The 22172-nt window shown below is 47.4% G+C and overlaps 11 protein-coding genes across 11 annotated transcripts; 7 read left to right on the top strand and 4 right to left on the bottom strand.

Moving 5' to 3' along the window:
* Nucleotides 1–132: 132 nt before the first annotated feature.
* EYB26_002515 (uncharacterized protein) lies at nt 133–1183 on the top strand (the record flags this gene model as incomplete). Its single annotated transcript, XM_054261820.1, has 5 exons — nt 133–192; nt 419–511; nt 564–717; nt 776–981; nt 1052–1183. The coding sequence occupies 5 exons, from the start codon at nt 133–135 to the stop codon at nt 1181–1183; spliced, it is 645 nt and encodes a 214-aa protein (XP_054117795.1).
* A 660-nt stretch (nt 1184–1843) lies between these two features.
* On the bottom strand, nt 1844–5488 carry EYB26_002514 (uncharacterized protein; the record flags this gene model as incomplete). The annotated part of the gene is made up of 4 exons (XM_054261819.1): nt 1844–1855; nt 1912–3450; nt 3506–4262; nt 4314–5488. The coding sequence occupies 4 exons, from the start codon at nt 5486–5488 to the stop codon at nt 1844–1846; spliced, it is 3483 nt and encodes a 1160-aa protein (XP_054117794.1).
* Nucleotides 5489–6677: 1189 nt separating this feature from the next.
* On the top strand, nt 6678–7770 carry EYB26_002513 (uncharacterized protein; the record flags this gene model as incomplete). Its single annotated transcript, XM_054261818.1, has 4 exons — nt 6678–6799; nt 6865–7204; nt 7451–7676; nt 7727–7770. The coding sequence occupies 4 exons, from the start codon at nt 6678–6680 to the stop codon at nt 7768–7770; spliced, it is 732 nt and encodes a 243-aa protein (XP_054117793.1).
* A 117-nt stretch (nt 7771–7887) lies between these two features.
* On the top strand, nt 7888–9872 carry EYB26_002512 (uncharacterized protein; the record flags this gene model as incomplete). Its single annotated transcript, XM_054261817.1, has 2 exons — nt 7888–9096; nt 9147–9872. The coding sequence occupies 2 exons, from the start codon at nt 7888–7890 to the stop codon at nt 9870–9872; spliced, it is 1935 nt and encodes a 644-aa protein (XP_054117792.1).
* Nucleotides 9873–10435: 563 nt separating this feature from the next.
* On the top strand, nt 10436–11989 carry EYB26_002511 (uncharacterized protein; the record flags this gene model as incomplete). Its single annotated transcript, XM_054261816.1, has 3 exons — nt 10436–10507; nt 10577–11391; nt 11446–11989. 3 exons carry the CDS (start codon nt 10436–10438, stop codon nt 11987–11989), a joined length of 1431 nt encoding a protein of 476 aa, XP_054117791.1.
* Nucleotides 11990–12289: 300 nt separating this feature from the next.
* On the top strand, nt 12290–13515 carry EYB26_002510 (uncharacterized protein; the record flags this gene model as incomplete). Its single annotated transcript, XM_054261815.1, has 7 exons — nt 12290–12343; nt 12400–12418; nt 12510–12625; nt 12703–12792; nt 12856–12908; nt 12969–13106; nt 13164–13515. The coding sequence occupies 7 exons, from the start codon at nt 12290–12292 to the stop codon at nt 13513–13515; spliced, it is 822 nt and encodes a 273-aa protein (XP_054117790.1).
* A 561-nt stretch (nt 13516–14076) lies between these two features.
* EYB26_002509 (uncharacterized protein) lies at nt 14077–14954 on the top strand (the record flags this gene model as incomplete). The annotated part of the gene is made up of 3 exons (XM_054261814.1): nt 14077–14320; nt 14377–14540; nt 14595–14954. The coding sequence occupies 3 exons, from the start codon at nt 14077–14079 to the stop codon at nt 14952–14954; spliced, it is 768 nt and encodes a 255-aa protein (XP_054117789.1).
* A 185-nt stretch (nt 14955–15139) lies between these two features.
* On the bottom strand, nt 15140–16250 carry EYB26_002508 (uncharacterized protein; the record flags this gene model as incomplete). The annotated part of the gene is made up of 3 exons (XM_054261813.1): nt 15140–15783; nt 15837–16115; nt 16175–16250. 3 exons carry the CDS (start codon nt 16248–16250, stop codon nt 15140–15142), a joined length of 999 nt encoding a protein of 332 aa, XP_054117788.1.
* A 1138-nt stretch (nt 16251–17388) lies between these two features.
* On the top strand, nt 17389–18845 carry EYB26_002507 (uncharacterized protein; the record flags this gene model as incomplete). Its single annotated transcript, XM_054261812.1, has 2 exons — nt 17389–17553; nt 17631–18845. 2 exons carry the CDS (start codon nt 17389–17391, stop codon nt 18843–18845), a joined length of 1380 nt encoding a protein of 459 aa, XP_054117787.1.
* A 102-nt stretch (nt 18846–18947) lies between these two features.
* Nucleotides 18948–20360, bottom strand: EYB26_002506 (uncharacterized protein; the record flags this gene model as incomplete). The annotated part of the gene is made up of 1 exon (XM_054261811.1): nt 18948–20360. One exon carries the CDS (start codon nt 20358–20360, stop codon nt 18948–18950), a length of 1413 nt encoding a protein of 470 aa, XP_054117786.1.
* Nucleotides 20361–20752: 392 nt separating this feature from the next.
* On the bottom strand, nt 20753–21747 carry EYB26_002505 (uncharacterized protein; the record flags this gene model as incomplete). Its single annotated transcript, XM_054261810.1, has 3 exons — nt 20753–21114; nt 21176–21604; nt 21681–21747. The coding sequence occupies 3 exons, from the start codon at nt 21745–21747 to the stop codon at nt 20753–20755; spliced, it is 858 nt and encodes a 285-aa protein (XP_054117785.1).
* Between the last annotated feature and the right edge of the window lie 425 nt (nt 21748–22172).

The following is a 22172-nucleotide window of genomic DNA, read 5'->3' as shown; positions in this document are numbered from 1 at the left end:
ACCACGCTCTGGATTTTTGCTCGTCGGCTTGAAATCATTCGCATCGTTTGATTTCGCACACAAGCTTGCGACTCTCAGATCTTGTGTTTTGTTTATTTTTTCAGTTTCTTCACCCCTCCCACGTCATTAAATATGGCCGAACAAATTCCCACCTTTAAGCTTGTCCTCGTCGGCGACGGTGGTACTGGAAAGGCAAGTTCTTTGGATATAAACGCTCTATGATTTACGAACATCGAATCGTACTATTCTGCGAGACCTGACGATGCGATAATCGCGTGACCCCGCATTCTGCTCGATTCCCTTAATCCCCATCTGCATCTCAGCGACATCCTCGTCAATATCGACACTATCATCATCATCCTCATCGTCATCGTTAAATCGCGTTTCCGAATATGTGACTAACATGCGATTCAAATAGACCACCTTCGTCAAGCGCCACTTGACTGGAGAATTCGAGAAGAAGTACATTGCCACTTTGGGTGTGGAAGTTCACCCGCTTGGCTTCACCACCGTATGTTGTTCGCTTTCCCTACAAGATCGAAATCATGGCTGACATTCAACAGAACTTGGGACCTATTCAGTTCGATGTCTGGGACACTGCTGGTCAGGAGAAGTTCGGCGGTCTTCGTGATGGATACTACATCAACGGCCAGTGCGGTATTATCATGTTCGACGTAACATCTCGTATTACCTACAAAAACGTTCCCAACTGGCACCGTGCGTCCCTTCCACTAAACCCTCAGTGTTTGCATGACTAGAGGCTAATAATCGATAGGCGACTTGGTCCGAGTCTGCGAGAATATCCCTATCGTTCTCTGCGGTAACAAGGTCGACGTCAAGGAGCGCAAGGTCAAGGCCAAGACCATCACATTCCACCGCAAGAAGAACCTCCAATACTACGATATCTCTGCCAAGTCCAACTACAACTTTGAGAAGCCTTTCTTGTGGCTTGCTCGTAAGCTTGTCGGTAACCAGACTTTGGTACGCCTCCTCCCCCTTTAGTATTCGCTAAGTTTTTTTCGATCGAAGCTAATATGTTCGTTCTATTCAGGAATTCGTCGCCGCTCCCGCCTTGGCTCCACCTGAAGTCCAGGTCGACCCCGAAGTCATGGCCAAGTACCAGCAGGAACTCACAGATGCCGCTGCTCAACCTCTTCCCGATGAGGAGGACGCCGACCTTTAGATTTCTTGATGGATGGATTTGCACGAAACTCTCTCCTTGAATCGTCAGATTGCTTTGGTCTTTGTCTTTCACATTTAAAAATGCCCCCTCCCTCTGTGTTATGCCATAAATGAATGCCAGTCAGTGCTTAGCTGCCCGAGAAATCGATCTGCAATGCAAAGTAGAATATAATTGTTTCCATCTATCATGAAACAGCCTGTTTATGATTCATTATACACAATAGGAAGACTACTAGAAATGAAAGGATCTCCGAAATAGAACCTCATTTTGCTTGCTACATACAAGCATCTGACAAATCTTCTCGACATGGTCCAGATATCAATGGTCTTCTAACCCCCACCCCCCTTTCGAAAGATTTGACGAATTAATACACCGAAGCGAATTGAAAACTATCAACAAACGAAACGAAATGAAAAGAATAAAAGAATAGACCGTCCCATCCCATTGAATCATTAGCAAGCAATGCCATTTCCGTACCATAATGCGCCTCCTCTCATTTCTTCTAGGGTATCAACCAAATCAAGATATGACAATTGCTCCCGCGGCGGCCATTAGCAAATATGAAAAGAAAATCCCGAATTGGGTGGTGAAAATTAGACTGTGAATCGAAAAAAAAAGAAACAGAAACAGCGAGAGGAAGAGACGTAGTGAGACGGGTCTCTATTGCACGTTCTATACTCCAGTTAGTATCTGCCAACAAGATCTTGGATGAAAAGGATGGCACTCACAAAAAGAAACTTCAACTCCCGAACCCCCAATCTACTAATCTGACTAGCCGCATGCTCATCCAACGCCCCCTCAATAACCTCCCTCTTCTTATCCTGCAACTCCAGAATGCGGTCCTCGACAGTCTTCTCAACCAGGATTCTATGAACCTGAACTGGGCGGGTCTGACCCAATCGATGTGCACGGTCGATGGCTTGTTCTTCAATGTAGGGGTTCCAGAAGGGATCAAAAATGATGACTTGCGAAGCTGCAACGAGGTTGAGACCTGCATTGCCGGCTTTGAGGGAGACAAGCATGATGTCGCAGTCCGGCTTATCTGTGAATTCAAGCACGGACTCGTTGCGTTCGCGAGGGTTCATGCTACCGTCGTAACGGCGATATTTCCATCCGCGGCGGTTGATGGGGACTTCAAGCATATCGAGAAGCGAAGTAAATTGGCTGAAGATGATGGTCTTTTCGCCTTTGCCAGACTCTTTGATTCCTTCGAGGATTTCAATGGCCTTTTCGATCTTGGCGCTCGTTATCCACTTCTTTTCGAGGCGTTTGAAGTATTTCCGCTTGGAAGATGCGTTGCGTTGACCTTCGCGGCGGAGGACAGCAAGTGTCTTTTTCTCTTTTTTCTTGGCCTTGCCTTTCGATTTTGTGGATTTGGACTTTTCGCTCTTTTTGGATTTAGGTTTGTATTCGGAGTCATCGGACTTCTTCGTTGAGGCCTTTGCGTCATCTTCTTCGTCATAGTCATCAGGGACGATGAAGCTGTCAAGGTCCGAGTCTTGGTCATCATCTTCTTCGTCGTCGCTATCATCGTCCGAATCAGAGTCATCATCTTCCGCAACAGCAGCAATTCCCACCAGCTCTTCGTCTTCACCACCAGCTAGTTCAGGGAAATGGAGTTTCCTGAAAGAGAAATAATCTGTGACTTTCTTGGGATCGATCTTGCCGCGGCAGTTAGGACACTTTGCTTCAACCGCTCCATCAACTCCTTGCTGAACGGCGAGAGCAGGGTCTGTAATTCTGGCAAAGCATTCGGCACAAGTGGCGTGACCGCAAGGAAAGAACACTACCGCGTTCTGAACAGCATCAATGCAAACAGGACATTCGAGAGGTGGATCTTCCCTCAAACGTCGCACAACATCGGGGCTAAACTGCTTCGCATTCTCAGCAAAATCAGCTTGCTCTGTAACGGCGGAGATATCCACGCTCAGGTCTCGGATCAGATGAGGATGGCAACAAGCTTGGCGCAGACGAAGCAATAGCACAAGAATGTTGGAATAGTTTTTGCCAACGGAGTTTGCCTTGAGATACTTGTTGAACTGGATTTGTGTTTTGCTCTCCAAGGCGTCGTATAGCTGCTGCTCATCCTCGCTGAAGACTGCATGGATCTTTTCAGTGGTACGCGGTGGAAGGTGGATAAGAGGTTTGCCATCTAGCTTTGAAAACTTGGTACGCCGAAGAAGAATGGCTTTGAGAACGACGCGGAGTTGTGTGAGCGCTCTAGTTTGATCTTCTTTGTTTGAGCCTTTCAAAGGCCGAGTGAAAGTCTATGATCAGTCAGTAAACACGTTGCAAAAGATGCTGCTTAAACTCGTGACTCACGCTGTTGAACAATGGTAAACTGTTGTATGGTCCAATCCTCAAGAACCGAAGCAGTGAATGCAGCTCATGAACACCGTTCATCATAGGAGTACCACTCATACACCATCTATAAGTGGCATTGAGAGAGTAACAAGCGAGTGCAGCCTTTGTGTTTCGGTTCTTGATGCATTGCGCCTCATCGATGATGACACGGTACCAAGTGCTATCGGGCCCAAGTAGGGGAAGACCGCGGGCTTCTGCAATCAAGTTGGCGTTGCTTTGTGCAAATCGCCTCATCTCATCGAATTGTTCCCTCTTTTTCAGCTCTGTGCCCATGCTACCAAATGTAGTTAAGACCACGTCAAATCTTTTGAGCTTGTCGAAAGCGGTCTTTCGCTTCTCACCATGAAGAATGAAAACGCTGAGTTTGTGTTCTGGCTTGATTAACCTGTCGATTTCCCGTTTCCACTGCTGCATCAGAGCGACGGGGGCAATGATCAATGTAGTCTTTCGTGAAGGATCTGTCGATGGTCGTGCCACAACCAGTGACAGAGCCTGCACAGTTTTTCCGAGACCCATGTCATCTGCAAGAATTCCACCCTTGTTTTGTCCTTCTTCCATGGCTTTCATCCATGCCAATCCCAGCTTTTGATGTTCAAAAAGTGGAAAGTTCAATTGCTCCGGTGTTGCCTCTCGGGAGATATCGAAATCAGGCCGGAGATTCTCCAGCAAAGACTTTAGTTCCTGGTTTGCCTGCTTGCTGTCGACCGTCTCGTCCCTGCAAAGCATTAGTTCACGGTCAAAGAAATTTAATGAATTGTCCACTAACTCAATGTTCAACCACGGCGCTGCAACAGGTAGGTCATTCTCGACTTTCATCCATGGCTTAGGAGAACGACCCTTGGGCAAGTAGCCTAGCGAAGTATTCCGGTTTGGCATCTCTGAGCCATATCTAACAACGCCTGTCCCCATGCTTATGTTGTCCTTCTTTCTAGTAAAAATTGGAAGTCGATAGTTGTTCCCGTAGAAATGAGAGTCGTTCCCGTAGAAATCACTTGCCCCGATTTCCATGAAATCTTCATCCTCATCACTGCTATCGATGACCTGTTGGTTCGATGAAGCTCCAAGTGTCGGGTACTTGGTGGGTTGAAAGCCGAAAGACGAAGGTGCCTGAGATGGATATTGATAAGAAGCGGGGCGACCAAAACCCGTCATGCCGAAGGCTGGCTGCTCGCGAGTAGCAGACGATGGTAACGTCGGTTTCTGCATAAAGGGAGACTGTGAGTTCAACATTGGCTTGAGGGGGTTTGTTGAGCTGGAAGAGTACGGGTTGTATGAGTCTGCCTTCGGAGGCTGCGAAGGCTGCGTTTGCTTCGATGGCACGTATGAAAACTCGTCTTCAAACGATTCCTGAAGACGTCTAGCGAATTCTTCATCTTTAAGTTCCTGTGCACGCCGTTCTTCCAACCATTTCTCTGCCTCGTATTGTCCCTCTCGAAAGTCGATATCGTCGTCTTGGAAGTAATCATCGAGTGGGTCGTAATTATTTCTTCCAACGCTGGAACCGTAGGGGGCGCTTGGTACTGGCGACCTTGTGTGGCGGGAGCGAGCTCGTTTCGAAACTGGAGAACCAGAATAGTCGCCGATATCAGAGGGATCGAGATTTCGCTTGCGATGAGGGGTATCATGATGCGGCAAAGATGCTGTAAAGCCATCGTCGTCGTGATCGTTGGTAACCCCTGACCCCTGAGGTGAATCTCCAGCGCCGTCATATTGATAAGCCGCTCGAGAAGAGGACTGGGGTTGTTGTGCAGCTGGAGGATTGTAAGGCACCCCTCGACGCCCAGCTAATTTCCGTTCGAGATCCATCACCGTTGCTTCGAGCTCCTCTCTTTCCTCAACGTCGTCTGGACGGGATTCGATGAGGCTCTCGAGAAGGGCTTTGTTCAGATCGAGTTCATCGATAATGTCCTCAATGGACATCTCATCAAAAGAGGAGGTCATGATGTGAGGTTTTGAAAATGAGTCCCGCGGCGAGGCAGGCGCAGACCTGCTGGCAAGACCAGTCCGGTAAAAAATGCGACGAGGCTCGATCGAGTTGTCCGACAGGTGGTTACCGCAGCAGGCGCTTGGTCGAAGTCCCGATGGATGTTGACTACTTTGTCTTGTTGACGGTCCTGCCCTTCCCCCACACTCTGCGCTCTGGAAATTAATCTGCGAACAAGAATTAATTGATCAAGCAATCTTTTGTCGCGTCACAATTCGTGCTCCACGCGGTGGTGGGGCATCTTTTCACCGAGAGACGGTGGCTAGTGCTTAAGCCCCTGGTTGGTCCAAACGGGATGTTCCTGAAGACAATCCATTAATCCATATCAGGAATAGCGCGGCAAACCCAAATCGTTTGCCGTTTGTACTGCATACTCCAGAGTATGGATGGTACAATGAACCTAATTCAGCCCCAGTTAGTGGTCACTGTCTCGTTCGATCGTTGATTATGGAGTCCTACGAGTCTCAAGGCTACTCATACTTGAGGAGCAACATATGAGCCTCTTGTAGATTATTCCTGTAAACAACGCTTGCCCTCAAGGCCTGCGATCTCGATGTTCATCGTATATCCGCACCATGATCCATGCTGGCGCGGAACTGGAATGCTTGATGCTCCGTTGCGATACTGTGTATTCGTAATACGTATCATAAAGCCTCAATTACATCGTTCTCAATGTTCTGTTGGTTGGACGTGTCAAATAGACGGTACTAATACAGCGTCCATACCAGGGACAGCCGGTTCTCCGCAGTCGCTAACCGGTCCAGGCTAGGCCCAACATCAGCCACGATGCTTACACGGAGTAACTACGGAGAAAGTCACTTGGGGTGTGTCTCACGAGTCCTCTGTCTCATATTCCACGTAATAAGGGGCCACCCGACTCTTGTGGTTTTTGAGGCATTTCACAACATATCCCAACACTCCTTCTTTCGCACCTGACGCTCATTTTTCATGTGATATGCTATTGACCGGCGACTCATTTGCACGATATTCAGCTCTGATTCTTGTGTTTACGGAAGGTCCACGTCGCCTTACCAGTTAAATCCCTCGTTTCAACCTCACTCATTTCCTCAACCGCGCTTTCAACCATCGAACTGTCTTTCACCGCATTCTCGACACGCCATCGTTATCTCTCATTTTACTACAAACATGGATATGATTACGAATTTCTACCGACGGGCCTGCGACGAGTCCGATCCCAATTCTCCCGCATGCGATAAGCCCACCAGCAAGGTCCTTCTCAATGCCGTGCCAGCGGCAATTGTTGGAGTGTTAGTGTTTCTTGAGAAAGGTTCAGATTGTGTATTTTGAGATGGTCTAAATTGAGTGTCTGTAGTATGCTCCTCGTCGCCGGTATCGTCTTTTTCATCATCGCCCGAAAGCGACGCCAACAATTCATCGCCGAAGAAGCCAAAGAACGCGAATCCTTTGAAATCGAAATTTATGAACCGACCGCTAATAATCGTAACCGCAATCCCACCTATGCAGATCCCTTCAATGATCCGCACGGCTTGAGTCGTGATCCGGATTATAACGAGTTCTCTTTGGCAGCGCCCCAATCACGACGAGATCACTCTCCTTCCAAATCGTCTATCGCTACGGAATCAACTTACATACCGCACTCGGAGATGTCGGCACCGCCGCCAGCATATCAAGAAGGAAGTGTTGGTGCTTCAGTGAGAAAGCCAAACGATAACAAAGTATAAGACTGACTGGAATATGGTGGATTTTCGCTGGAGTTCTCGGATAACTGAGGCGCGGGTTCGTCTCTACCACAGGCTAACAAACTCTTTACATGTGCTGCGTGTACATTAGTCGTATACCAATACTTGTCTTTCAATGTGATTTTTCTCGGCGTTAACCAGTCCCTCCAGAGTAGTAAACACTTTCCGTATTAACTATCGCCAAGAAGTGACGGACAGTTAGGCGCTGGCAATCAGGTGGAACGGTGGGGTATCACGACTGTTCTGATTGGCCAATCTGCCGTTGACGCTCGGGTCGACGACGACGTCAAAGAATCTCAGCATAATAACTACTCCATGGGAACGAAATCACCCAACTACTTCCTCCCACTAGTCAGTTCTGCAAACGCTTTATCTGCAGGCACTGTTTTCAGTCTTATTCCTTTATCTCACATCAATCTCCCATGTCTGTGCATCGTCCTCAATCTCCGACCACATCTGCTGATTAACTGCCAGTACTACTAGGGCTTCGTTACCACACCACCAACATGGCTGCTTAGAAGCAGACATTCTCACTACTCCTACCACAGCTCGGAAATCACAACCGGGCTCGATACTATAATTAATAACTACGACCGATACCCTCCCTCACTTACGGCGTACTCATGAAGACCGAAATGCGAGTGGCAGAACCGTACTGGCTGCAGAGGCAGATGTCAAGACACGTCGAACAGTCAGACAGCGACGATAATAACAGCAGTGGTACAACAACAAGCAGTGACGCCAAACGCCCTCCAATACCGCGTCTATCCCCCAAGTCACGCTCATTGTCGGATGCCGCCAAACACGGAGCTTTGCAGCCTTCAGCATTGCGAGACTTTCCTCCCTCATCGAAAGATGACATAGGACTTACAAACAACAACAACAATAACAACGATAATCCTTCAACCCCTCAAAAGACACCACAGCCACGTCTATCGACTCTGAATGGTCTTTCTCTCCAACTTCCGCGACAGTCTACGCCGTCCTTCTCTACGGCTTCTGGCAACCGCGCACCTCTCTCTCCAAAGCTTGACGCCGCGCAGATTTATGGCTCACCGGCTTCTGCAATTCCTCGCCGATCACGCGGCCTAGACTTTGCTCGCGCCTGCACGAATTTGCATCACTCTACACTAGCTGAATCCTCGCCTGATTCTTCACCAAACGTGGGTCGTGGTGTCAATATCCCACAACGACGTGGAGGGACGTCATCAGCATTTGGCTCGCCTGGAACAAGCCTTGCGCAGCCATCGGGCATAGGATCAGCTGGCCAAACAACAATGTCCAGCTCACTATCGAGCGTGAACATGCTAGAATCAGATACCAGCAGCAGCGAAGAGGACGATGATGAGCCAATGAACGGAGATCGTGACGAAATGATGATTATTTCTACACCACAAGCGAGTAAAATGCACAACGGACTTTTATCTAATCCTTTTGGGGGTGCAGTTCCCAGCCCAGGGAATGACTGGATGGGGACTTACTCTTCGGCCGCTGCCAGTCTCGCCAGCTTCCAGCGTGCACGGTTCCGCAAGTCACGTAACAGTCGTCATAGCTCTAGTAGTGCTAGTGGAAATAGCAACAAGCCTAGTCCGGGACCACTATCTCCGCCGGTAATGAAGAGTATAGAGGCGTCGAATGGGGGGTATTTCGCTCGTGAAATGTCCAAAAGTGCCTTGCAATCGCGTCGAGAGAGTTTGAGTCTTGGAACTGGAGATTTACAGCTCTCTGATTTGAGTGATGATGGCGAGGCTCGCGCATTGCGAGCAGATAGCCCTGGGTCTAATGCAGAAACCGGTCCGCGCGGAGTAGTTCGTCGGGCTGTTACTCGACGAGGCAATTTACTGGTATGTCCAAACCTTATCAACCCACTCTTACTCTTTACTGACATGTCTAGCCAAAAACAAAAACATTCGCTCGTATTCGTGCGGCTCTGATGGAAGAAAGCGCGCCTCTCGATACCGAAGCAAAGAAAGAAGCCGAGGTCATCCGCCAGGTTCGTGAGAGCGATCCCACAAGCGAGACGACATCTCCCAGCTTCCCGCTAGAGAAACTAGAAGAACTCACTTCCACTACCTCTGTATCTGAAAACCCAATCCGAAGTGTTCCGGAAACCGCATTTTCAAATCAAGCGTCATTGAACTCGGGCGGCGCCAAATTCTGGGAGACGTTTGACGGCCGTTACCGCACACCACCTCCTCCAGGTCGTCTATCAACACAATCTTCTGTTATGGGGGAAGATACAAACATGGACACACCCATCTCAACTATCGGCCGCGAAGGTCGATGGCAATCCCCAACACCACAAGTAGTCACTTCTGCACTAGCCACTGAAATTCGTCGCAAACGCCGTCGCGACGATGGCTTTGATGCCGAATCTTTCAAGCGCCGCGCCGTGTCACCCGGTATGAGTGTTCAGAGCAGCCCTGTCTTACAATCAACAGCCAAAGAGAGCAACGGTCTTAATGGATCATGGATCATCCCTTCCAAGGCCGCGTCGGCATTGTTGACGGAGCAAACACACAGCTCATCAAGCAGTTCGACTTCGACAGGGATCAAACGAGTTGGTCTACAGGGGATGAATGAGACGAATGATGGATTGATGAATATGAGTATTGAATGAGGGGCATTTCTGGTTCTTTCTTTCCTATTACTTCGATTATTGGGCACATGGCGAAGGCGGCCGGTCAGGGCGTATGGTTTTATTTCCTCGTCTTTCCCTTATTGTATGCGTATATACCCATTAAATAATATGTTTAGCGCAACCTACGAGTAATGATAGTCTCAAATTTCGGTTTTCTATGATAACATGCGAGTCATTGTTAGGGCTCTACTCCGTAACTTATGTCTTGTAACATACAGTAGCGCAAATGCCGTATTGTATCAAAAAAAGCACACATACAAAACATTGGGCTAGTTATATTAAGTTCGTAACTAGTTAACTATGTGATAGGCAACATCATTACATACGATACGAACCTTAAAATGCGACTAGCCGCACGAACGGTTCCTATTTGGGCTTAACCTCTCGGATTTAGTAGCCGTCTAGTCTGTACAGACTACAGAGCAGAGGATCCATTCTTCATCGTTGCTCAGAACCTTGAATTAACGTAGACCTTTCTTTTATTCAGACGTACTTCTCTAGAAGACGACAATTCACAATCTCTGATAGAAGTTTGACATACGATGCCCGTTGGACAAGCAGACCGTCGACTGAGAAGACGGCGCTGTGTCTCTTGTCAGCGCGAGCATGCAAAGGTATCCCTCCAGCCATCATAGATACGAATCGTCTTAATAAAAAAAACCATCAAGCTTACTCGTAAATAGTGCGACGGCGCCCGCCCATGTTCAACATGCCTCAAACGCGGCATGAAATGCACCTCATCCATGCAACCCGCCAAATTCAACATTATCTCCTACCAACATCCCTCCGTAATCCACAACAGCAAGCTTGTCATGCCCATGAGCCAACCATTACTAGATACCAACACGAAATACATCCCCTTCTTCTTTGATCTCGTGAGATCATCTGGTTCGCCAATGATACAGATCTTCTCATTTGCGTCTATTGGGAAACTGCTGCATACCAATGAATTGGTGCAAGACACCGTCAATCTCGTGGGGAAAGCGTATGTTTCGCAGGGGTCATATGATACTACGTCCTGGGAACCGGCTTCGCAACGCAAATATGATTCGCGCAAATCACTGGCGAGGTTGAGAGTGAATATGCTCAAGTTACTCAGATCCCCTGCATCGACGGCGCAGGATTCGACGGCTTCGTTGGTGGCGGCCTGCTTATTGCAGTTTGTGGAGTTGTTGTTGTATGATAGTGGTAGCACTTGGGGGTCTTTGGTATATCAGGTTTTGTCGACGGTTTCTCCGAAAGATAAACCCGGCTGTGAGGATGGTGGGGACGACTTCTTTTCTTCTTTGAATCGTCGACTGCGCCTGTTTCTGAGGACGAGTGGTGGGCTATGGGCGATTTGTTATGATCATGATTGCTTTTGGACGACATCCGAACGAAACCCACCTGAGAAATTACTTCCGGAGCCAGATCTATCATTAATTGAGCTGGACAACGTGGATAGACGTTGGGATGACCTGGCTGGGTGTCTAGAGGATTGCGGGAAGTTGCTCTATAAGTAAGCTCCTCCCTATATATTAACTAGTGATTCAGGGATCTAATGCTTGCCCAGATTAGTACTATGGATCAAAGACTCGCTAAATGCCCCCGGGGATGCTATTGACAGCTCTGTACACAGACTGAATGGCATCGAACTCGTCGTTACAGCCACCCACATCCAACAACGAATCATCTCCACAATCGTCCTCTACTCAACCTCCTGCTCCGAAGATCACTTCTGCCGCTTCTTACTGCCTTATTACTACTGGCTCCTCGCCAGCCTATCCCACATCTTCACGCATCTATCATGGCGCACTCTCGCCATCCCACTACCAGTTATGACCCAATCTCTCGCCCGCCAACAGGCCGCACGAGCCTTTGAATACGTCGAGAGTAACATACACTCTTTCAAGCTGGAAGCTGTCGCCTACGCGCCGATTCTGCACATAATTGCGCATCAGTTCTCAGCGGATAATGTGGAACGGGATAGAGTGCTGGCTGTCGTGGAATCGATTAGGTTGAGTGGGTATTCGGTGGCGGGCGGCTTGGAGAAGGAGTTGCAATTTCATTGGGCGGAGATGGAGACGAAGTTTTTCTGCTCAGATCTGTACCTTTAGATAGATACGAACTAATAACTTACTAACAGTATCAAAGGTGTTTCATGTAGTATGTTAGGGCTGTATCATTTACCCTACACCTCGGGCTAGGGTTATCGGGGTTTGATCGTTGACCGCCTTCAACACTGTGCCGTACCGGTACGAGGCGAGTGGTGTCAACACGCCGCAGCAACGCAACCCCGCAAGACCTGCTGAGCAACAAGACAACTTGCAAGCTAACACCACTTTCGTTTCTGCGTATCTTTGATTCTGTAATATTCCTTTTTCACTCATTCCTCTATTTCTTGTTTATTACTCGAAATGAGCACCGTTGACATTGCTTCCTCTTTCATTGAAGGAGCTCCTCCGGGAGAGGTACGTTCTTCCACTGCCCGCGGATTGCACGTTGATGATGCTAATACATTCAATAGTTGTCCGACGTAGTCGCTGGTATGAATACCCCGACATCCCTTCCGATCATAAACTGCCGTTATAAAATTGTCACAAAACCCATTGTCGCTAACCGTGATACCCTTCGCAGACATCAAAGCGCTCACCTCAGACGGCCCCGACATCATCCCCGACCTCGAACCGGCCTTTAAAAGCTATAATGAGAAGCAATTGGCTACTGTGAAGCTTCCCGGAAGCAGCCAGCAGGTAAATCGCCCTCATACCGTCGCTCTCTATTTGAGTATACATGACTGGTTGCTGGTATTGACAATGTTTTGGGATAGGTGATTGTGAGCGAGTTTAATAGATTGGATGGAGACCGATACTTTGACGTTGAGAGTTCGACGTCGTTTGAGTTTGATCATATTACACAGGTACGTTTCCTGTTTTGTTCCCAAACAATGGGTCGCGTTGCTCACGTTGTATGTTTGATATAGACCGCTTCAGCCTCGCAATCATACCCCCTCGACTCGCAAAATGCAGATCTCATGTACGTTTATCCGCCTAAAGCTCGTGAAGATTTGATGTGATGTGCTTATGATAAATGCAGAAAATCTCTCCTTCGATCTGTCTCTACGCATGCAAAGGAGCACTACCCTAGTTCTACCTATGGAGTCTATCCCATCGAGAACGATTCCGCCGTCGCCATTGTCCTAGTGGCCAACCGCTACTCTCCGAATAATTTCTGGTATGCCCAATCCCTCCAGACCAAATTTCTGACGTGATGTTAAGACTAGTGTAATAGGAACGGCCGTTACCGCTCCATCTACCAAATCCCCACCTCCTCATCTTCTACCACAATCACCGGCAGTATCCACGTCGACGTGCACTACTACGAAGATGGCAATGTGGCCCTGAGCACCACGAAACCGGTTTCGCTCTCATTGTCGAATATATCCGCTGAATCAATCATGACCAAAATCGGTGCTGCGGAGCGCGATCACCAGGAAGAATTGAACAGAGCGTTCAGTCGTCTGGCGGAAGGAGCTTTCAAGAGTTTGAGACGGCAGTTGCCGATTACGAGGCAGAAGGTTGAGTGGGAGAGGGTTGGAGGATATCGTCTTGGACAGGATATTTCCGGTGGAAAAGGGCGGTGATCCGTAGATCCCAGCGTGATGATTGAAGAGGACTAGTTTTGTTTTGCTTTATTTTTGTTTTTTTTTTTTTGTTTTTTTTTTTTTTTTTGCGTGTATATGATGCTTAGTAGAACATATCATCTCTCTATCCCTTCGCTATTGGGATACAATGGCGAACTTCGGCCCGTGCCTATGTATGCCCGTTGGGTTCCAAGGCTGCCTCTAGTGGGTATAGGCATAATTCCCTAGCATGGGACAACCACTATCCATTGCCTTTGAATTAGGGAAATCCACCACATCATACATGAAGCCTTTCAAGATCAAAATCAGGTTGCAGAGCCATGATTGGCCAATTGGTAAGCAAAATAAATAGTTAGTTAACTAGTTCGTTAGCCATTTAGGTAAGGTTAGGTAAGTGGATCCTCTCGATAAGCAATCTGCCATCTCGTCTCAGAAATATCAACTTCATTCTCCGATCTACCAGACCATCCAATACGTAGGAGGATCAATCGTAGATCCTGCCACTCTTTCAAGAAAGTATACGGTACGTGAAGCCAGCGCCAAGGGTCAATCCGAACCAAAATGGCAACACCACAAAAGACTCCCACTATCAAAGTGACCAAGCAACCACCACCTTTGAAGGCCCCGCCGCCAGTATGGAAACAATTTTCAAACTTCACAAACGCTCATCCGCTGGGCATCGAGAAGACGCTCCGCTTTATTCAGGCCGTCTGCACAATTCTATCTTCTAGTATTTTCATTTCGTACATACCCAACTCCGTGTACGCCGTCAAATCTGCTTCAGTAAAGAATCAGATAGGTCTTGGTCAGTTCTTACCACCCAGCAAAATTATTACCGGTTGGTGCTAACAGGTAATTTAGCTCGGAGATACCTCCGCTTCTTCAAATTCATTGACTGCTTCGACGCGGGCTACAAGGCATGGCTCGTCCCCGCGCCACTTGAATCAGATGCCGTCAAGAAGATTGCGTCTGTCGGGAAATGGTCTTTTCTGGGCGTGTATTTCTTTATGGAGAACTTGACTATTGTAAGTACCTGCTCCTTTAACCTTTGTGGAGAATTATTGCTGATATTGTGGTAGTTGGATGCAATGGGTATCTGGGTAACACCCTGGGCCCAGGATGTCTTTCTTGAGTGCCATAAATGGTGGTTCTTTGGCCTTGCATTGAGTGTTATGGGTTCCACTATTAATATTTTCTTTCCTGCTTCCGAGCCAGCCGCTCCTTCATCAACGTCTGAAAAGAAACCTGCTACAGAGAAGAAGGAGAAGAAGCCTGATTTGACGCCACTCGTCAAGAGTCTTATTGTTGATGCGTGTGATATTGTGATCCCGGGCAGTGTGCTAGGATGGATTCCGGCTTCGTCGACGCAGGTCGGTATTGTGATGATTATTAGTACGTTGATTGCTTCGGGGGATATTTGGGCGCAGGCGAATAAGTGAGATAACTTGCTAGATGTGGGTTGGGGTTATACATAGTTGATGGTATTCCGAGAGTATATACAGTTCTCTGCCTGTGTGACCTACAGGTTGTGTATATAAAATGGTGTGAAACAGAACAGAGATGTGCATTAGATATTATACTTCCAATATACAAGATTTGTACTGGTACTCCTGCAATCCGAAATTTATTTCCCCACAGCCTTGTCAATAACAGCCACCGTATGCTCCCACACCGTCTTCACCACTCCCTTGCTCAGATAATCCTTAATCAAATCCTGCTTCGACGTCACAATCGAACTATCAAAATGCACCCTATACACTCCACTGCCCTTCTCCCCATCCGCTCCCACAGTCTCAACTTTTTTATCCTTTGGCGCAAACGCCGGGTACGTAGAGGCATAGACATGTCTCTCTCCACTCTCCTTTAGAGGTATAAGTCCAATCTTGGATCCGATAGGCGTTAGTAATGCAAAAGCACCGTTGGCAAGAATTTTAGCAAGAGGGTTAAAGTCTCGTATGAGATTTGTGTTTACGCCGCCGGGGGCGCTATGGATGAAGCTGATTGTTGGGTTTGAGGCTGCCAAGTGGATCATGGACAGAGAAGTCATGGTGACCGCATGTGTAGCGGCGTTGAGGAGACTGTAGTTCTTTTGGAGATCGAGGTCGTCTTCAAATAGTTTGCCCTCTGTGCTTGGACCCAGGACGGAAACAACCCGTGCGAGAGCGCCGGATGACGCTGCTTGGCTTAGTTGGGGGAGGAAGTTTTGGATGAAGCGCATGCGGGAGTAGTAGTGTAGACTGAGTTTTTTGTCGATTCCCTCGCTTGTTTCTATATATCATACTATTAGCGACAATAGGCAAATTTGGAAGAGGATAGTTTACCAGTCCGCCCCTTGGTAGTCATAATACCCGCACTCAAAAACAGTAAATTGACCTTTTCCTCCCTCTTAGAAATCTCTTGACAGGCTTCATCGACGTTCTTGAGCAGAGAGACATCACTTTTAACAAAGCTCACGGTTGCCGATTCATTGATGGTCTGCAGCTCGGATATGATCTCAGAAGCCTGAGCTTCATTACGGCCAATCAAGTAGATGTGAGGAGCAGCGGCGTAGCGGGTGAATTCACGCGCTGTTGAGAGGCCGATACCGCTTGTTCCACCAACTGCCTCGAGTTGTTAGCCAAATAGTCTTGGTTTTGATACTATGGAGGAGAAAGTCTACCGAATACAGCGACTAGGCCAGAACCGAGGTTCTTGACAGTTGTGATTTGCTGGCGGATCTCTGAGATTGCAACCATTTTGAAATGATGATCCTTTTCAGATTCAATATCTCCTTGTCTTCCAGGAAAGTTGTAGCCTAGAATATTTGTTTATATAGAGAGTTGATCTCTGTTCCGGTTGAAGCTGCGTGTGACTTTGCAGGTTATATAAACACTTAGCAGTCCACTCGATCGCACACTTTCAGTAGAATTATCAGGAAAAAGAAAATGAAACCTAGAATGATGGAAATAATTCACTTCCACCTCGCAAAATAAATAGAAACTTGATATCAATCAAAGTTTAGCTAAATCATTGGCCAGAATGCTCGTAAGATGACTCCACTTCGCCACGGCTCTCCGTTCGGATGAATTTCGTCCGAAGATATGGTATTCCTCTTATCCTAGATCAAGCCCTAACATCTTGCTTTCCATGGAATTACAAGGTCTACTTGTAGAATCGCTGCTAACTGATTTTATATATTGGCTGTCATAAAATGACGATCAACTCAAGCCGTACTTCAGAGTCTTCTAACCCTGGCAACATTTTATCGAACAGGAGATAGGCAACAAACCACTGAATTGACAGTCACGGCCTTGAAGTCTCTCCGTCTCTCGGCGCATTCTGGATTGAGTCGAGATATGAGTTTGCAGCACATTGTTGCTATGTATTGCTCAAGACTTGGGTACATGAAGACCTGAATGCAACAGTGGCACAAACTGAGATGTCGGGAGAGACATTCTACAATAGCTCCTGCTTGATGTTAATTATGGCCTACTCTATTACGTGTTTAGTGTAGATATCTCTTTATTTAAGAATGCAGCTCTTCCTTGGGGTAGATCCGACGCATTTTACAGCTGACAAGAAACTACAGGTTGATCATACAAATGCTTAGCTTCCCAAAAAGGTATAGAGTCTCGCTTTCCGTTTTTGGGAATGCGAGGCCGAATGAGCTATGCCCGAGATGGCTTGGCTCCATTTGCTTTTTAGCTCAAGGGAACAACCACCGACTAGTTACTTCCTTTCACCCAAGATACACTTCCTATTGAACACATACTGCTGAGATCCTTGATCAGTCTGCACAGTCCCAAGAAGATAAGCGAATTAAGCGCTATACGCATAAACAGGGTTACATCTTTACGATTGATGTCTAATTTGCTCCAGTTCTTTGATGTGAACATGTCTTGCCTGGATTCTTCCCCGGAACATTTCATAAACACTTTCATTACCACGGACAAATCAGGTTTCGAACGATGGTACAGAGACTCATCGGCTGCTAAACAAAAGAGATCACACTGCAAGTCGCGGACCGGTTGTCTTACCTGTAGACAACGAAAAGTCAAGGTTGGTAGTACTCAAGCATGCACGAAATGTCTTCACAAAGTAGCAAAAGAAACAGTTGCCTAATCGAAGTGATGTAGTGCGATGAGAATTTGCCAACTTGTCATCGCTGCATGAAAAGAGGAGATGTATGTCGTCGACGTCCAGCACGACAGCAGCAACAACCCTTTAGATTTCACGACAGAGACAGTCAAAGAAGATCACATTCGTCACCTTGTCTATCGACCTCGTCAATATCAACGCCTATATTATCCGGAGATGGAGCTCTGAACATGGAACAGTTGAGACTGTTTCATCACTTTCAATCATCAACTCAGCATACCCTTCCGGTCATAGGCCAGATTTGGGAAAGTGTCCTTCCCAAGGCATTCGAATACGAGTATCTGATGCAAGCAGCGTTGTGCTTGGCAGCCCGGCATCTTGAGTACTCCTGCGGACATGAAGACGAAGTAGGGCAAATAACCCTGTCCCGGAAATATCTTTCTCACACACTACGGCTATTCCGAAAGGCTCTATCCTCCGGCATTACTGATTCCAACCGGGATGCTGTTTTATGTACCTCCTTCATGCTTTACTTTGAGGCTTGGTCAGATACTGCCTTTCTACTTTCCGATAACAATACCGATATCTCTACCTCGGCATATAGTGTATCTGAGGATCAACTCTTCACATTGGCCAAGAGTATGAGACATGTATGCATGTACGCAATGTCAGATCTGGCGCATAACTCAAGCGTTCTGAGGAATGTCATGCTACATCGGCCAATATGGTCTATCTACCAATCACTTTCTTTTGTTGGACGAGTTTGTGATGAATATCATGCGTTCTTCGAACAGTTATGGCGACTTGATGGCGACCCGGTCATTTTCAGCAAATTCTGCGACATCCCACCACCGCAAATTTTCAGACATGGAGACGGTTTTCCGGGTGCCGACATCATAAAATGGACTGAGCATCTGTCCACGGACAGGCATGATGCTTATATTCATGTGGCTAATCGTCTCTCAGCGCTTCTCTCCTTACTGCCAATCGACGCACAAGAAATACCAGAACGTTCCGTGTTGGAGATTTGTCCTGATCTACTTCCCGATGTCTCGAGAGTAGTATTTACATTCCCCATAATGTTCCATCCAGAGTTCACGGATATGCTATTTGAAAATGATACAAGGATTTTGGTTCTCTTATATCATTTCTTCCGGATGGTTAATCGGTTGCTGCCGAAGGATGAGTGCTGGTGGGCTGCCAGACGGGCGGAGTCTTTTGAAGTTTTTTTAAGACGAAAACTATGGGGATAACTTTCTAATAATGCAAAGGCACTGCAACTCATGTATTATAAGCTCTTATTGTATATTAATTGAAGTCGTTAACAAGCGCTGGAATCGGACAACGAGGATGAATCAAGGAACTGTCTCCTTCAATGATCGTCCAGCGACATACACCTTTGCAATATTACGGTCATCTCCAGTCATGAGAAACTTTTCAAAAATAACGTGGATAGAATCACAATCTTCAATCGGACTCATCACACCTAGACTTTCATACGGTCCCAGACCCGTGGTATGGATTTCCAGTGCGTCAAATTCCTTGCCCTCCACAAAATTCCCGACTTTATCCTCCAAGCCACAAACCTGTGCGCCGCCCAGTGTAGCCAAGAAGAACCCTTCATGCAATTTCAAGGCTGGATCCGCACATTTCGTCATCGTCTCGCGTGCCTTTGATATGATAAAGGCATGTCTCATAATCTCAAGCATACTGCTCGAAAATCCACCGCCTACATCCGTACCCAAGCCGACTTTGATACCTCTACGCAGATATTCTCGAATCGGCGCCATCATGAACTCACCCAAAGTAGCAGTCGAAATGGGACAATGCGCGATCCCGCATCCCTTGGATTTGATTCTGTCCATTTCTTCTTCTTCCAGAAAGATGCTATGCGCAAGGATAGTCTGTGGACCTAACAGACCGAATTCGTCGTAGAGGTCCGCTTCGTGTTTGAATTGGGGGTATAATTGTCGGGTAAATTCCATCTCATCGGCGGCTTCGTTGAAATGTGTCTGAACATGGATGGTGTTTGGGGCCTCCTCTTTCACTATATCGCCCAATCCGGCAAGCAGTTTGTCGTCGCACGTAATAGCGAATCTGGGCGTGAGAATTGGCTTCACAAATTTCCCCTCGCTATCGATCCGGCGTATATGCGCAATCAATTCCTTGGTATGCTTGAGCGACTCCTCGGCCGACGCATCTCGATACCATTCCGGCGAGTTGCGATTCATGTTACACTTCCCCACCAGAGCTCGCTGATTTTGCTCCAGGCAAATCTCCGCCAGGATCTTGGTTGCCTCCACATGTACGCTCCCGTAGTACGATGCGGTAGTCACACCTTGCTTGATTCCGGCCTGTACACAAGCCGTATACATTTTTCGGGCGTATTCCACATCCTCAAATTTCCGTTCATGTGCAAACGTGACGTTATTCAACCAGTCCAATAAAGTCTGGTCCCGGCCCATGCCCCGTTGAGCCCATTGCGGCGCATGATGGTGAGTATCAATAAACCCGGGGACCAAGAATTCCCCTCTTTTCAGATATCTCACGGGAAATACGTCTGGTGTATGGCCGGCCTCGGCAATGTAGTCGTTTACTTTCTTGGCGGGAATATCTTTGTATATCTTCTCGATTCTACCTTCGTCGTTGATTACGAGAAGACAGTCTTGCAGGATTTCGAGCTGTGTGACATCGAGCGTGTGGATCACGGTGCCGTGGAAGGCAATTGGGAGACCACGCAGCTGCGGGATCGTGGTTCTTTGTAACATTTTTTGACTAATTGGTGGATAATAATATATAAATAATTACAGAGAAAGCTCTCCCAGGTCTAAAGGAGCGTTTGAAAGTTAAGAAGTTAGAATGCTGAGGTTGGAGGCTCACAGCCTTGGAAACCAACGCGGGGATCCCAGATCTGATAAGTCCCCTACTTATCGCTTATCGCCGGTCCCTTATCTATGAAGTCATTCCTAACAAAAGCTAAGCTACCTGGTTGGATGTATTGCAATGTCTTTACGTGCTTGAACTTCTATATAAGTTGATTTGTACTTAGAATGCTTGAAGGCCATCATGTGCGTAGATTAAATTATCATGTTTCAGATCATGGGATTCTTGCTTCATATTATCGAAGAGGCGAACCGTATTTATCCAAGCTGATAAATTATCACTGAGCAAGTGCGAATATACGCTCCAAAATTTGATCGTCATTGGGGTTTCCCTCTCCAATGACGGTCTGCGCGGCAGGCCAGAGGACCGCCTTTTCGATCTCCGTGTATTTTCCATCCGACACATAGATCACCTCTCCGTTCCGGGATGTATCAACCATGAGATACGTAGCGCAGCGAGCAACAATCAGACCTGGTTGCGCCTCGTGGGAAATGCCCTGCATGAGGCCGTCTAGATCTGGAAGAATGTTTGTCGACGTCCATGATGGCATCAGTGTGTTGACGCGGATGGGGAGTCCCGCAGCCTGTACAAGACGTGCCATGCCCCTGCCGAATCCGAGGACGCCATGTTTAGCGGTGGCTATATAAATCCGGTAAGCTTCACATTGTGCAATTAGGCAGGCATCTTCAATGCAACTTACAGTAATCCGGAGCGCGGAGGGGCTGGAATCCAGTGCTCGAGCCCATGAGCACAATACTACCACCCTCAGGTTGCTGCTTCAAGTAATGAACAGCAAGAGTCGCGGTATTCATCACACTTTTCAGATTGACATCTAAAACTTCATATGATGGCTCCTTCAACTCTCCAGCTTCATCCGTTTCGAGGGCGAGGTAGTTAGCGCGGGGTCCAATGCCGGCGTTGGCAAAGACATAGTCAATCCGTCCGAAATGCTCCTTTCCTTTCTTGAACAGATTGCTCAGATCAGCCCAGACGGCCACATTGCTTTGCACAAACAACCAGGCGGGCGACGACTCAGTGAGTGTTGAAGGTTGGATATCGGCGCCGACGACAGAGGCTCCTAACGAGAGGAGTAGCTTTGCGGTTGCGAGCCCTATACCCGACGAGGTACCTGTAATAATAGCGCAAAAACTTTTAATCAGCACAAATCACCAAACACAGACAGCAATAACACCAAAGAGCCGTACCTGTGACAATTACAACCTTGCCCTTGACGCCGCTCAACTCCTCGTCGTTGATAACGAATTCCGCCATTGTCGTTGCACGCTACGAGCCGATGTAAAAAGGAGAAAACCAAGAAACTATCGGCGCATATAATAGTCTTTCTTAAAGAAGGAACTTATAACTAACCTAGTTAAGTTCATACGGTTGACTAAGTTAACCAGGCTAATTAACTAGTTACGGATAGTGAAGTTGGCACTATGTGCTTTGAATTGCCAGGAAAGGTAGCACAGAGGCGAACAGCAAATAACAGCGGGATCCCTGCTAGCTACGGTAGTGCGGATTCAGTCCTGCTTTCGATCCACAGCCTGATTTCGGGGTCTGTGTCCGTGGATACCCAACAGTCAGTCTGGCCAGGTATATGCTCTGACGCTCTATACTCCATAGTACTACGAGAGTAGTACGGAGTAGTTGAGTTGGCTGTGCCGTGCCGCTTGCTCGCTAGCGTTTCAGATCCT

The sequence above is a fragment of the Talaromyces marneffei genome, chromosome 2 (assembly GCF_009556855.1).
Source record: "Talaromyces marneffei chromosome 2, complete sequence".
In the NCBI taxonomy this organism is placed as follows: domain Eukaryota; kingdom Fungi; phylum Ascomycota; class Eurotiomycetes; order Eurotiales; family Trichocomaceae; genus Talaromyces; species Talaromyces marneffei.
The sequence above is the reverse complement of the archived record's forward strand: the minus strand, read 5'-3'. Positions and strand labels throughout refer to the sequence as shown.